Raw genomic sequence first — 14,942 nt, forward strand, 5'->3', positions numbered from 1 at the left:
GAGGTCTGAGGAGGGTAAGATGTACGCAGTCCATACCTCTACCTCTAAAGAAGTAGAAAGGTTGTTTCCGATAAACCCCCGGCTCGAGACACGGAATACTAAACAAATTCATAGTAAAGCATGGAACAAGATGGCATAACATAAATACGACACCCACAAGTAATAGTAAACAGAGAAAAGTAAACAGATTCGTAATAAAGCTTGAAACAAGGTATCATAACAAGAATAATACCCCCACCAAGTAATTCCCTACACTAGCGACCCAAACTGACCCTAGCCTTCTGCCCTAATTCGTGTCCTCCAGATCTTCCTATCTAGGGTCATGTCCTCAGTGAGCTGTAACTGCTCCATGTCCTGCCTAATCACCTCTCCCCAGTACTTCTTCGGCCTACCCCTACCCCGCCTAAAACCATCCAAAGCTAGCCTCTCACACCTACGAACCGGAGCATCCATGCCCCTCATCATCACGTGTCCAAACCATCTCAATCGGACTTCCCACATCTTATTCTCCACTGGAGTCACACCAACCTTCTCTCTGATAGTCTCATTCCAAACTTTATCCCCCTAGTCAGCCCACACATCTAACGCAACATCCGCATTTCCGCCACCTTCATTTTTTCAATATGGGAGTTCTTAACTGGCCAACACTCCACTCCATACAACATGGCTGGACGGACTGCCACCCTGTAGAATTTTTCTTTAAGCTTGGGCGGCACCTTCTTATCACACAACACCCTCGAAACGAGCTTCCACTTCATCTATCCCGCCCCAATACGGTGCGAGACATCCTCATCAATCTCACCGTTGCCCTGAATCACGGACTCGAGATACTTAAAACTATCCCTCTTACATACCACTTGTGATTCCAACTTCACTACCACCTCATTCTCTAGCCTCACGTCATTAAACTTGCATTCCAAATACTCTGTCTTGCTCCTACTCAACCTGAACCCTTTAAACTCAAGAGTTTGTCTCCACACCTCTAATTTATCATTCACACCCCTCCGCGTCTCATCAATCAAAACTACATCATTTGTAAAAAGCATACGCCAAGGCACCTCTCCTTGAATACGCCGCGTCAACACATCCATCACCAAAGCAAACAAAAAAGGACTAAGAGTAGATCCCTAATGCAATCCTGTCAAGACAGTGAAATGCTCTGAGTCTCCTCCCACCGTCCTCACCTGAGTTTTAGCTCCATCATACATGTCCTTAATTGCTCTGATATATGCCTCCGAGACTCCACTCACCTCCAAGCATCTCCAAAGCACCTCCCTGGGGACTGTCGTATGCCTTCTCCAAGTCGATAAACACCATGTGCAGGTTCTTCTTCCTTTCCCTATACTTTTACACCAGCCTCCGTACCAGGTGAATTGCCTCCATCGTCGAGCGACCAAGCATAAAGCCAAACTGGTTCTCCGAAATAGACATTATCCGTCTCAGTTCACCTCGACCACTCTTTCCCAAATCTTCATAGAGTGACTTAATAACTTAATACCTTTATAGTTATTGCAACTCTGAATGTCACCTTTGTTCTTATAAAGAGGGATCATAGTACTCCACCTCCAAGCCTCGGGCATTTTCGCCGTCTTGAAAATTCCGTTAAACAATCCAGTCAACCACCTTAAACCAGCTTCGCCAGAAAACTTCCAAAAATCCACAGGTATCTCATCAGGCTCCGTCGCCCTACCCCTTCGCATCCTGCGAACAGCCTCTCTAATCTCCTCTACCTTAAAACGTCTACACTAACTAAAATCCTGACACTCTTTTGAGTGCTCCAGCTCCCCTAACACAATAGCTCTATCCCTTTCGTCATTCAAGAGCCTATGAAAATACGACTGCCATCTATTCTTAATGTGGCCGTCCTCCACCAACACTGTACCGTCCTCCCCCTTAATGCACTTCACCTGATCGAGATCTCGACCCTTCCTCTCCCTAGCCTTAGCGAGTCTAAACAACTTTTTTTCCCCTCCTTTCTCCTGTAACCCCGCATACAAGCTCTCAAAAGCTGTCGTCTTAGCCGCCGTAATTGCTAACTTAGCCTCCTTCCTAGCTAACTTGTACTCTTTCCTGTTTACCCGCTTCTCTTCTTCGTCCTTACTCTCAACCAACTTAGCAAACGCCCCTTTCTTGATCTCCATTTTCTTCTTAACCTCTTCATTCCACCACCAATCCCCCCGATGATGCTCGGTCCGGCCCCTAGAAACACCCAACACCTCACTAGCATTTCCCTAATGCACCTAGCCACCCTATCCCACATACTATTCACGTCCCCAGGTAAAGGACTACACTTCGAGGATCGAGGTCATGAGCATATCATTGGATATACAAACTTATAGGCTACTTGGTGGACAGAGTTACCTGGTACCTGTTGCTGGTGGGAGGTGGCAGGTATCCCGTGGATTTAGTCGAGGTGCGCGCAAGATGGCCCGGACACCCCGGTTATCAAAAGAAAAAAAAAGAAGTAATATTAATGAATCCTTGCTGTAGTTGTCAAGGGGTATCTGATATAGAAAGAAGTGAATCACAAGAGAACTACAGTTGGACTATGCAAAACTATAGAATGGTACTGAAGCAAGATATGTATCATGATTCATGAGAGTTTATTGGTTTGCATTCCCCCCTGCAAGGTGTAAATCAGCTTATGACGCAAAGGTACAAAATCTAGGATTGAGAATGGAAGATATAAAGCAAGGATGTATAACCTCAAACTTCATTTGTACAATTCAAATAATAATTATAATTACATTGTGCATACTACCTAATACTCTTTATCTCCTTTTGGTTGATTAACAAAATGGTAGCATTAAATCCTGAATTATACAACCATACTTCAGAAAATAAAGGCAGAAATTACGTAATTTTGTGGGAACTAAAGGGATGAAATCTCTTGCTAAAGGGAATTGTTTGTTCAGCAAGCTAGAGGGGCACAATGGGACGGGATTTTTTTGGATTTGAGGTTCAGAAGAGATTTTCACCAGTGGGAGGTGGTCGAGCTTCAGAGATTGCTAGTTTTACCTCACAAGCAATGTGAGCAGTGGACAGACCCGATACTTTGAGGTGGGAGTTGGGGAATAACAAAGCGTTCTCTGTCAAGTCCTTCTAGGAAAATCTTCTAATTTAGGGTGGAGGTATTTCCGTATGATTCAGTTTGGATTTCGAAGGTGCCGAGGAAGGTGTGCTTCACTTGGTTAGCTATTAGACGGATGATTTCGACGGAGGCGAATCTTAGGAAACGAAAGGTTGTTGATGTGTGCTTCACTTGGTCAGCTATTAGACGGATGATTTCGATGGAGGAGAATCTTAGGAAACAAAAGGTTGTCTGCGTAAGTTGGTGTTTCCCATGTGAGGAGGCACGGAAGGACGTGGACCATATTTTGCTACATTGCAAACTAGTCACGAGGCTATAGTAGGACATCCTCAGATGGTTTGATGTGTGTTTGGGCTATACTGAGATCCGTGAAGGAGTTATGTTCAGCTGGAAGAGTGGAGCTAGGAGAAGAAGGCACAAGGCTTGAAATGTTACTCCTCTTTCTTTGATGTGGGTCATTTGGAAAGAGAAACAGGAGAGCTTTTGAAGGGGTGGAGATGAACTTCGCTCAATTACGCAGTAGTCTTCAATCCCTTATAGTTTTTTTGGTGCATTCATATAGTTCCTGTTTTTATAGAGGATTGGGTGGCTTTTGGAGATAACTGTATTTTGTAGGGTTCTCCTTTGGGTATACTTCTTGTATATGGCCAAGTTGCCTTGATATTATCAATGAGATACTTTAATTTTAAAAAAACCTTTGTGGGGTAAGTTCCTTTTTAATAGGAATGCCTTTACTAATTTTGTTGTTTGACTTTCAGCAGGCAATAGAAAGTCTGTTGAAAGCAGTGTGGAAGTTCCTTTCCTTCCCGTTTAAGAACATAAAATACATTTCAATCTACTGAAAGACTGTCAGATCTATTACATTGATAATGGGCCTGCAGCTTTGACGTTAGCTCTTTTTCTCAACCAAATTGACACTGCTTTTATAAAATTTTAAATTTCAGTTAACATTCAAATATCTTTGCAGATAGAAGAGGCAAATATCTACAAGGAGACAAAGCAATTCACTTACAGGGATGGTGCCCAGTATGTCTTCATGGATCTGGTACAGTACAGTAAGTTATAATAGAGTGGTCCAATGTCTAGTCTTATTCGTGCAGCTTCACTGACATGCAGCTTTTGCAAGTTACTAAAATAGAGCTCCCAATTCCAAATCTGTAAAAGTGACCCTCCACCATCTCCCTCCCTCCCTCCCTCCGAAAAGAATTATTTTTTCTTAAAAAAGAAATAGAAAATGAACAAGCATAAACCTGGCCTCATGTTAGTGGGCTAAGGTTACTTGAGGGATTATGCCTAACCTAGCGGCAATCTTTTTCTTACTATTACCCTTTGAGATGCAAGATGCTACTTTTATCTTTATTAATATATAGCCTGTATAGTATTTTGAAATACAGGGTAAGGCTGCGTGCAATAGACCCTTGTGGTCCGGCCCTTCCCTGGACCCCGCACATATTGGGAGCTTTAGTGCACTGGGTTGCCCTTTTTTATAGTGTTATAGAGATTTTGTCTGTCATCCTACCCTTTTGGCTCATAAATCTACAAGGAGATTTAGCAAGTATAAGTGTGAGCATCAAGGTGCAGCTAATTTATTTGGTTTTGGTGAAGTTCTAAATATCTGATCTGTAGTTGCACCTGACAGATCACAAGTCCCAAAAGTTGTGGGTTCTGTCTTCTCTTATCCTGATTTAGCTATGCTAGTCTGATGGGTTAAAGTGGTTTATATACAGAGATTTGAGAATAGAAGTACAGCTGTGCATTTTACAGAATTTAGAGTTCATGTCTTTTCTAAGCTTGTTGTAACGGGAAATGATGTAAATATTTTTGTTAACTTCGTCATCTCTCTACATGTTTAAAGGGATCTGAAAGTCCTTTTTTTTCTGTAAATATTATTACTTTCTTGGTGCATATGAACAAAATACCTATAAACATAGTAGGAAAAAGTTTGATGTGGCTTACTAGTGTCTTAATTGGTCACATTACTGTGCAGCAAAAACAATGTCTTGATTGGTTACATTACTCGTGTGTAATGTGGAACAAGTTCCCTCTGATCCTCCTTAGTCCATACCCACTTTAGGAAGGGTGAATTAGACTTTGGCTGCTTTCTGTTCCCCCTTATTTAACACTATATATACTTTGGTAAATTTGGCTCATTTCTATTGCAGATTACTTATGAAGAATATCGTCTAAATGAAAAAGAAGTTGGAGATAAAGCAAAGTTTCTAAAAGAGGGCATGGACTGCAATTTGCTTTTCTGGAACGGGAAGGTATTTTCCAGTGCTGAACTTATTTAAGTGTTTGCAGTTCTGATTTTCTCCTTTATAAGTGTCAGATGAGAATCTCAGTCTCTCACATTGATCCTATAGCTTGTCTTGTAGTAGCATGCTCTTTCATATATTCTTTTAATGGTAATGATTATACTGAGGCTAATATTTCCATAGGTGATCGACTTTGAATTGCCTATAACAGTAAAGTTGACAGTGGTGGACGTTGATCCAGGTCTCAAAGGTGACACTGCTCAAGGTAATCATTTATTCTTTTCTAGCTTGGACAATTGAACTGTGAGTCCTAGAAGGGGATTTCGGAGGCATAAACACTTCATGCCTTCAAACTATAGCACAAGAATATAGCAATAATGCTTTTATAATCTTGTGAAGGTTGATTTTTTTTCTTTGGGGAATATTCTCAACTCTCTACCTTGGTTCCACCAAGACGAGAAAATTGTGACCTTTTTGCCTTTTTCCTTTTCCCCATTGATTGATGTTGGGTTGGGATGGGGGGAGCTGAGTTTTACTCTGAAGTCCCCTTCTTCATCCTGCTATCACACCATTTCTCTTCTGTTTTTAGAAACCACAGATGACGTCCCACTTCTTTCATTATAGTTTTTCCAGAATTTTTCCTATATAGAACATGCTATAGCAAGGAGAACTCTTTCCTATCTGCCTATGATTTGATTCTAATGGGGTTATAGTTTTATAAATTATCCTGTCTTTTGGTTCGTCTCTGTGTCAACCATTAAAATTCTTGACGCTCTTCTTGCCTAATCTGTAGCTACTACAATGCCAACCATATATTTGATGTCAATATGATCTTGTATTATGTGGCAGGTGGATCGAAGCCAGCAACCCTAGACACCGGTGCAGTTGTTAATGTTCCATTATTCATAAATAGAGGGGAGGAAATTATGGTTGATACTAGAAATGGACAGTACATGAGCCGTGCATAGGTTGCTTTGGATACATTTTTGTGATAACTGAAACTTTTTTGTATCTGTACGTATTAGAACTTAGTATCTGCCAGAGTAACATTAGAGGACCCCATTGAGATGCTTTTGGAAACCTTTTGTTTTACAGCCAATTCACCTTCCAAACTAATTCCTTGTATACATAACTGAAAATATTGTGAGTAGTAAACCTTTTGCGCTCATAAAGCTTCTGTCTAAATCTTCGATTTCTGCCAGTATATATTATTTTTCTGGAGTTTGGTTGAGTATTATTTTGTCATAGTATTGTTTTGTCTTTTTCTAATCTATTTTTGTCCTAAGCTGAGGGTCTATCGGAAACTTCCTCTCTACCACAACTCTGAGGTAGAGGTAAGATCTGTGTACACTCTACCCTCCTAAATCCCAATTTGTGGTATAAGTTGGGTATGTTGTTGTTATGCTTATGTGTAAAGTCTACGGTCCACACGCTGATCCTAGTAGCATTTGGATGCCTTTATGATTAATTATTTCTATTAGTTGAAGAATGTCATCATATCTCTTGGTTCAACTAGAGGACTATACTTTTCAATTGTTTTGAGCTATCGTTTGAAAATCTATGGATAATATGCCTGTCATTCTAATCTTTCTATTTAAATACTTGAATTTCAATCGTGATGTAGTTTTACGATTGATCCAAACTTTTGTTTTTCCAGTAATCAATTTATTGCTTAAATTAGCATTTGGTCGTAGATTTTCATTTTAAAAAAAAAACAGATTTGGAAGTAGTTTGGATTGACGTTTCAATTTGTCATAATTTTTCAAAACATACTCACTTTTCTTAATTTTAAAATCATGAAACATGACTTACACCCATAAGTTCTAAAAACTGTAAAAAATATTCAATTGTACAAAATAAACATTCTTGCTAATCCCAAATTACGTAGAACCTTCATTAATGTTCATTATTAGTATTACAAATCATAATCCTATATACAGATAAGTTTGACATAAAATTATTATTTTTATAATGAAATGAATAATACATTATCCTAAAATCATAATGCAATATTAGAAATTGGTAGTAGCACAATTACTAGCTACTATAGCTCGTCAAATTATAGTCACGAAGATCCATCACTACAAAAAGATAAATAATAACAACGATAGTAACTAACTATTCTTTAATATAATTTTACTACATGTTACAACAATCTTTTCACAACAATCTTTCCACATGTTACAACAATCTCTTTACGACAAACATGTATAACTTTACGTTTCTACTATACAACAATAGGACAACATATCACATGTGCATAAAATCTGAAATCATGCCTTAAACTAAAATGGAAGGCTAACTTAGCACAAGGTTTGGAACAGATTTTGGGCACAACTTAGCTCTCGTTCTTATAGAGAATCTTGGTCCAAGAAACAAAAATTTAAAACAGATTTTGAAATTTGATTTTCAAAGCCTCTCAAAAACTAGATCAATTTTATAAACAAATAGATATTTGTCAAAAAACATCTAAAAAAATACTTCCAAAATCTTTGGCTGGGTCAATATACGTTGTTAGGTGGTAATGTCAGCTGATGAAACCTGCCATATTATTCCGAACGACTAAATTGTTGCATACCTAAAACACCTATTGTTTATTCCATCTTCATTTTTTTTTCTCAATTTCCAATAATGTAATTGTTCGACAAGTCTGGGGGTACGACACATGGGTAGAGCTGTAAATGCGGCCTGACCCAGCCCATCTGGACTAGCTCACATGAGCTTTGAAGTTTGACGGGCCAAGTTGGGCTGGTCCATCAAGATGTCCGGCCAGAAAATCACAAGCCCAACCCATCACTTTGTGGATTGCAGACCTCCACCAGTCCACTTTTCAAAATGTATTATTTTTATAGTTTTAATATAAATTTTAAAATGTTAATTACATAAATATTTACAATATAATATTACATGAAGTTACTATTTGTTAATGGCGAAATGTTGTCATGGACTTTTGTACTTGTCCGAGTTTCTAAAGTTAACATCTCTACTCAGACTTTTGTCATCTGAACCCCTCAACTGAATAAAACTCAACATTTTAAACCCTTTTTGGTGCGTGTAACACAATTGTTGCCACGTCAGCTTCCACGTCATTTTTAAATGCTGCATTAAATTTCACATCATTTTTAAAATGCCACATAAGAAATTAAATATTAAAAAAATTAATTAAATAAAGTACTTTTACAAATTATAGAAAAATTTTAATTCCATTCCAAATAGTTGAAATTCCTCTCCAATTAATTTAAATTTTCAACTATAAATTCAAATACACAAACACAATAATTTTTTTAACTTTTAATTTTCAATATCTTTGGTAAATCACAAAAACTCATTTATTGCTCTTCAAATTTGAACTTCAAGATTTTCCAAGCTTATGCTTGAGGTTTATTAATTTTTCAATATCTAATATCACTCACTTTCGATTCAAGTTTAAAAAAACATGAAAAAGTTTGAATAGAGAAATTAATTTGCAAAAAAAAAAAAAAAATTAAAAAAAAAATCTCAAATGGAGGGAAGAAATTTGAATTCGCTTGTCAGTTTTAAATGCCACGTAAAAGCTTAAATATTAAAATAAATTTAATTAAATAAACAACTTTTATAAATTGTATAAAAAATTCAATAATCATGTTCTTAATATTTGCTTACAAATTAAACATCAAATTCACTTGAAAAAATTGAAATTTCTCTCCAATTAATTTAATTTTTAATAATAAATTCACTTACACAAATATAATAAATTTTCAATTTTCAATTTTCAAATTTAAATATCTTTAACAATTTGTAAAAGTTATAAAATTAATCCTAAAAAACTAAAAAATTTAAATTGAGAAAGTGAATTAAAAAAAAAAATAAAAGTGAAGTAGTGGGGGCTGTAGCGGGAGGGGGGCTGATTCTTTGTTTGTGGGGGTGGGGAAATATGTATATGTGGGGTGGGGGGGTCTTTGATGATGACAATAACCTTGGGCTGCAATGATGGTGGTGATCTTTAATAGCGACAACTTGGGGTTGCAATAGTGGGTGGGTAGGTGGGGGCGGGTTCTTTATTTGGAGGGGAGGGATGGGGGAAGGGAACACGGGGTTGGGGGCCCCTTAATGGTGGTAATAACCTTGGGCTGCAATAGTGATGGTGGTAGGTTCTAATGGCGATGACCATAACAACTTGGGGCTGTAGTGGTGGGTAGAAGGTGGGTGGCTTTTTTTCTTTTTAATTTTTTTAATATAAAATTGACCAAAAAATATTCCTCACTCGCACCCATGCGCGTGTAGTCATGGGTTTCGTCCAACTTAACTGATTCTGTGCCACATAAGCTTGGGCTGCAATGGTAGTGGTGGTAGGCTCTAGTGGCGATGACCATGGCAACATGGGGCTGTAGTGGTGGGTGGGTGGGTGGGGGGCGGGTGGCTTTTTTTCTTTTTAATTGTTTTAATATAAAATTGATCAAAAATATTCCTCACTAGCACCCATGCGCGTGTAGTCACGGGTTTCGTCCAACTCAACTGATTTTGTGCCGCTTAAGCTTGGGCAACGGTCAGAGAGGTTTAAAATATTGTGTTTTGATGAGTTCAGGGGTTTAGATGACAAAAGGCTAAGTAGAGATGTTCACTTTACAAATTCGAACAAGTACAAGGATCCACCGAGTTATTTTGCCTTTATTAATCAAGTCTTGAATTTACAAATAAATCCTAATAATCTATGAAATTAAATAACTTTTAATACCAAATTCAATCCAAATAGAGATATTGATAAACAAACTATCCAATTATCAAGTAATAGTATAACTAGTTAAATAGCAATATTAACCGGATTTTGTTTCAATAAATCACTAAAAAACATAAAAAAGTCAATATTTAATTCACTAATAGTCAAAATGAACTCCTAAAAAAGAAAAAAAACTATCATGACACTTCTGATGTGTTCAACACCGCCACATCATTTTCATCAAACATATCTGATTCCTTACAAAATTTAGTATTTTATATTTCAATTATTTATATATTTTATAAACATAATTAATATTTAAATATCTATGAAGGTCTAAATAGACTTTGAGTTTGGACTCCTTTTGTTATTTGTAGTACTCTATTTTATTTTTAGTCATTTTTTATTTGGCCCATGGACCAGCCCAATCCATATTATTAAGCCCCATAGCCAACGAGCTTATTCGGGTCGAGCTAAAAGGCTTTGTTCTTAAACGAGCTATAAAAATTATAGCCTAGTCTTATTAAATTACAAGCTGGGTTGGGCTAGCCCAACGGACTTGACCCATATTGACAGCTCTACACATGAATTTTTGAAATGAGTTTTCTTGAAAACATACATTTTTCTCAAAATTTCTATAATTTGGGAAAAAACATGTTCTAAGCTACTATGGTATATATATATATATATATATATATATTGGTGTTTGTCGCTTAATATTTATGTGAAAAATACTTGTCCGAATTGAGTTTTCCACATAAATATTGTATTACTATTAATCTGCTATCTTTATTCCACAAACTACTTATAAGAATAGATAAAGCAATCTTATCCACCTCATAGACAAAAAATTGATATAATCCAATTCATCGTCGTCTTGCATTATTAGGTTATGTAGAATATTAATTGGTATCAGAGCAGGTTATCTTTGAGAAGCTAATATGTTGCATCACCGATTAGACATAGTAAGTATCAATCTACCACTAGGCCTCCATAGTTCAATATGGAATACTTTATCTGGTGGAAAGCTCGAATGAAGGACTTCCTGCATGATACTAAATGTCATACTCTTTCATTTTTTTATGTAAAGCAAATATGATAACCCTCTCAGCAAATACACATCATCTCCTTTTGGTATTGCCGTAACTCGTTAATATTATTTGAATGTTAGCCTCCTTCCATTTTGACACGACTAACATATATTTTGGCCTTTAATTAATTTCACATCACTCTCTTTTAGTATTGATATGACTTATAGACATTTTTCAAATTTGATGCCCCTTTGGTCTGACATGAAAGTGGATATGTTGGCTTTTCTATAATCATACATCATTTCCCTTCAGTATAGATGTGGCTTATAGACATCTTTTGAGCGTCATCCTTCTCTAATTTTTACTTGAAAGAGGATATCATTAATAAAAGCTGGTCCTTCAATTTTGGCAAAAACTAAACATAATGGACCTCTCAGCAAAAATGTCATAATCATCCAATTTTGATGAAAATAAACATGATGGCCCTCTCAGTGACAAACGCCGTCCTTCAATTTTGATGCAAAATAAATATGATCATTCTCCCAGGAAAAACTCTATTTTTCTCTAATTTTGATGTAAAACACATAAAATAGCTCTCCTAGCAATTGAAAAGTAAATATTTATTCACATCAGGACAAACATTAGATAACATGGATATTTTAAGTGATAATTCTCCTTTATCTTGATGAAAATCTTTGTTGTTTGATACCTTCTTTGAGTGAGTAGGAATCATGATATACTAAAAAATATTAGCTGAGGAATAAATCATCTAATATTTCTAAGTAACCTGCATTCACAGAAACTTGTTAGCTTTTGGCCAGCTCATTCACATTTGACTCTTTTTGATTATTTTTCTATTCATTTGTTGTCTTTGGTAATTTGATCTAATGTATTCCTTCAAATAGATGGATAAGATGAATAATAGAGCCCTAATGTTGATTGATGTGAGGCTATAAGTCATGATTTTTCTAACTAATGATTTTTCTAACTATCATTCCATTATGACTGAAAGTATCTGCGTTAAAGGCATAAAAATATCATAATTCATAGGTATTAGCATCAACTCTTTAGTATGAGAGAGTATTAGATATGCCTAAGGTCATACGATACCCCTTGTACAAAGTTAAGTTGGAAGTGTCCTTACCTATTAAGTTTTGATCTAACTTTAAACTACGTTAACTTCAAATGATCACTCTTCCTAGAATATAAAGAGTTATGGGGTTCAATACCCATCAAATTATAGATTTTAAGTCTTCTTTTCAATGTCCGATCATTTGTTAATCCTTTTCTGGAGTAAGAAGTTATGACCATTTTGCTAAAGACTACTTGTGCTGAAAAACTGAAGCCATCGTAGTTGGACTAGTCTATTATAGCAAGATACGGGTAGTAATTCAGCTTATCTTTGATGGTTTTGTGTTTTTTTAACTCAAGACACTTTATTTCAAAACCCTAGAGGAGCAATTTTCTAAGGTCTTGGTGAAAATTATTTGTTGAGGTAAGTTCTTCCATCATCTTCTTTGTCTTTTAATCCAGTAACAACTTAGAATCATCAAAAAGATTATTAATGATGGAATTGAGGGTTAGAACCCTAGGTTCATGAGATTTTAGGAAAAACCTATGGGTTGGGGTAATATCACCTAGAATTACTTCTAGATTGTTAATGAATGACTCCCAGAATGAATTTCTTATTCCATTATATGGATTTAGATGGCTGGAGACCTTGAATTCAATAAAGATGGGATCTTTAGCTTTAAACCTCCATCAACGGAGATGTGTTAAGTATGATAGAACTAGTTAATAATTAATTGACCATTGAATAATGTTATAGATCATGAATAGTAATAGAATTAGTGGATTGAATTTGCAAAGTGTTTATTTGAAGAGTAATTAATTAATTAATTACTTTTATAATTGCATAATTTTTAGATGATTGGATATTCTGAGGCAGTTGAGGTAGGTTATGGTTTATGTGTATTAAACTATGGTTAGAAATCATATTCATAATATAAATTTAACAGGAGAAATCATATTTAGACCTATAGGCACAAAGCTTAGAAGGACAAAATATGAAATTAATGTAATAAAGATCTAATTGGGTGTTGTTATATTTTTGTGTGGATCTCTTAAAGGGTGTTTTGTGTTTGTATGATTTACTTGATAACTTACAAGGTAAATATGTGAATGTGGGTAGTAATAGAGGAATTGTGTGAGCTTTTAATCTATAAAACTCATCTTCAATACCTTTAAAAAGATGAATTGGGTACTTTGTATGTTTGGAATATGGTATATTCTTGCTGAAAGATAGAAATAAGTATTGACTATGATAAAGGAGTTAGTGGCAAAACTTAAGAACCTAAAGTTAACTTAGGCTAAGTGTTAGGAAGTAAGATATGTAAAGGTGCATGACTAAAACTAGAATAAAATGGTGGCTGAAAAGTAGAATGAGTCCAGTATTAATTCGTGGTTATGGTAGAAGAATACATATGGAGGTTAAGGAATAGTAGTGTCTGGTTAGGGTCGAATGTTTGTTTAAAACAAGAACCTTGTAAAGGAATTGTGCATACCCCAGGTTTTTATAAAATGGAAGTTCAACCTATTTTGATCACCTGTATATTCACTTATTATATGTTGCTTGGCTCAGTTGAATTAGAGTTAAAGCTCAAGTTGATTGTATGCGTGCATGTTTAACTAATTGTTTTCTTATTTAGTTGCAACATATGCTAATGTATCATGAACTTTTTAATTATTGAATGCTAGTTTGAAAATTATTAACCTATAATGAGAATGGTAAAAAGGACCTTGTTTGATAGGCATGTGTTGTTGATTTATCTCATTATGTAGTTGTACTTGTTGATGGTACTGGTTATTTATTGTGAGGTATTTGATAAAGTTTGATTATGAATGAATTGGTGGATTTCAGTGAGGATAAGATGGGGATGTTAGAATAAAGGTGGTATAATACTTGACTTTGGAAAAGGGTGGCAGACACTAGTTGTCTGGGATATTTGATACATGAACTGAGCTCGGTCCCTGTAGGTCATGGATAATGGATAGTCATAATATCCTTTGTATGTGGACACTATGATTTCGAGAGTGTGACAGTTCCTTTGAGTGGACCAATTTATGTTGATGACATATTACGATTTTATTTGTGGATCGATTATTTGATGGGATATTATGGTTCCTTATGTAGACCGGTGATTTTAGTGAGGTATTTTATGGTTCCTTGTATGGATAAATTCAGGTTTTATGATATGCTGTATTTCCTTATGCTGGTCAATCCTTGATACCTTAAATGGCAAGATGAAATGGGTGTAATTTACCCTTGAGTGAGATTATTGATATGAGCGTTGTCATAACTTACTTGATGACTTGAATGTCCACTTGATGAATTAAAATCTTACTTGATGACTTTTATGTCTATTCATGTACAGTGTGATAGTGCTTATTTATTATTTTATATTGTCGTATGACTCTCAGGCATTGGCAATGGTTATGACACTGCCTTAATGGGATAAGAGTTTGAAGGATAGTGACTACTAGCCCAACTCATAGATTAACTATAATGTTAGTACTCGTCATGTGTGCAGTGTTAATAGTGAAGAACCTGCGGTTAATCCTTGAGTTGGAAATTATAAGGAGTTGAGTAGTTGGATAATATTCACAGGTTTAGTGAAGAGTTAGGTTTATTAGATAAAACTTGAATTGGCCATTGAATTCTAGCTAAATGAAAAAAAACTGAAAGCTCAGAAGAGGTGATGTATGGATATTCGAATTGTGAATTTTGAATTAAACAGTTATATTAGGAATCATGCTATAATACCCTAGTTTTTAGACTCTGAATTTCTGAAGTAAAGTAAAAACTGCCA

At 35.8% G+C, this 14,942-nt stretch overlaps 1 protein-coding gene across 2 annotated transcripts in view; it reads left to right on the forward strand.

Moving 5' to 3' along the window:
- The window catches only part of LOC107845912 (elongation factor P), a 13,123-nt gene extending 6,605 nt beyond the window's left edge, over positions 1 to 6,518 (forward strand). For both annotated transcript variants that reach the window (XM_016690420.2, XM_016690419.2), the window contains 4 exons: positions 4,059 to 4,136; positions 5,254 to 5,355; positions 5,530 to 5,611; positions 6,196 to 6,518. In XM_016690420.2, the coding sequence (XP_016545906.2) occupies positions 4,059 to 4,136; positions 5,254 to 5,355; positions 5,530 to 5,611; positions 6,196 to 6,314 (381 nt within the window). In that variant the 3' untranslated portion in view covers positions 6,315 to 6,518. The remainder of the gene's footprint in view (positions 1 to 4,058; positions 4,137 to 5,253; positions 5,356 to 5,529; positions 5,612 to 6,195) is intronic.
- The last annotated feature ends 8,424 nt before the right edge of the window (positions 6,519 to 14,942 follow it).

Source organism: Capsicum annuum, chromosome 10 (genome assembly GCF_002878395.1).
Source record: "Capsicum annuum cultivar UCD-10X-F1 chromosome 10, UCD10Xv1.1, whole genome shotgun sequence".
NCBI lineage: Eukaryota > Viridiplantae > Streptophyta > Magnoliopsida > Solanales > Solanaceae > Capsicum > Capsicum annuum.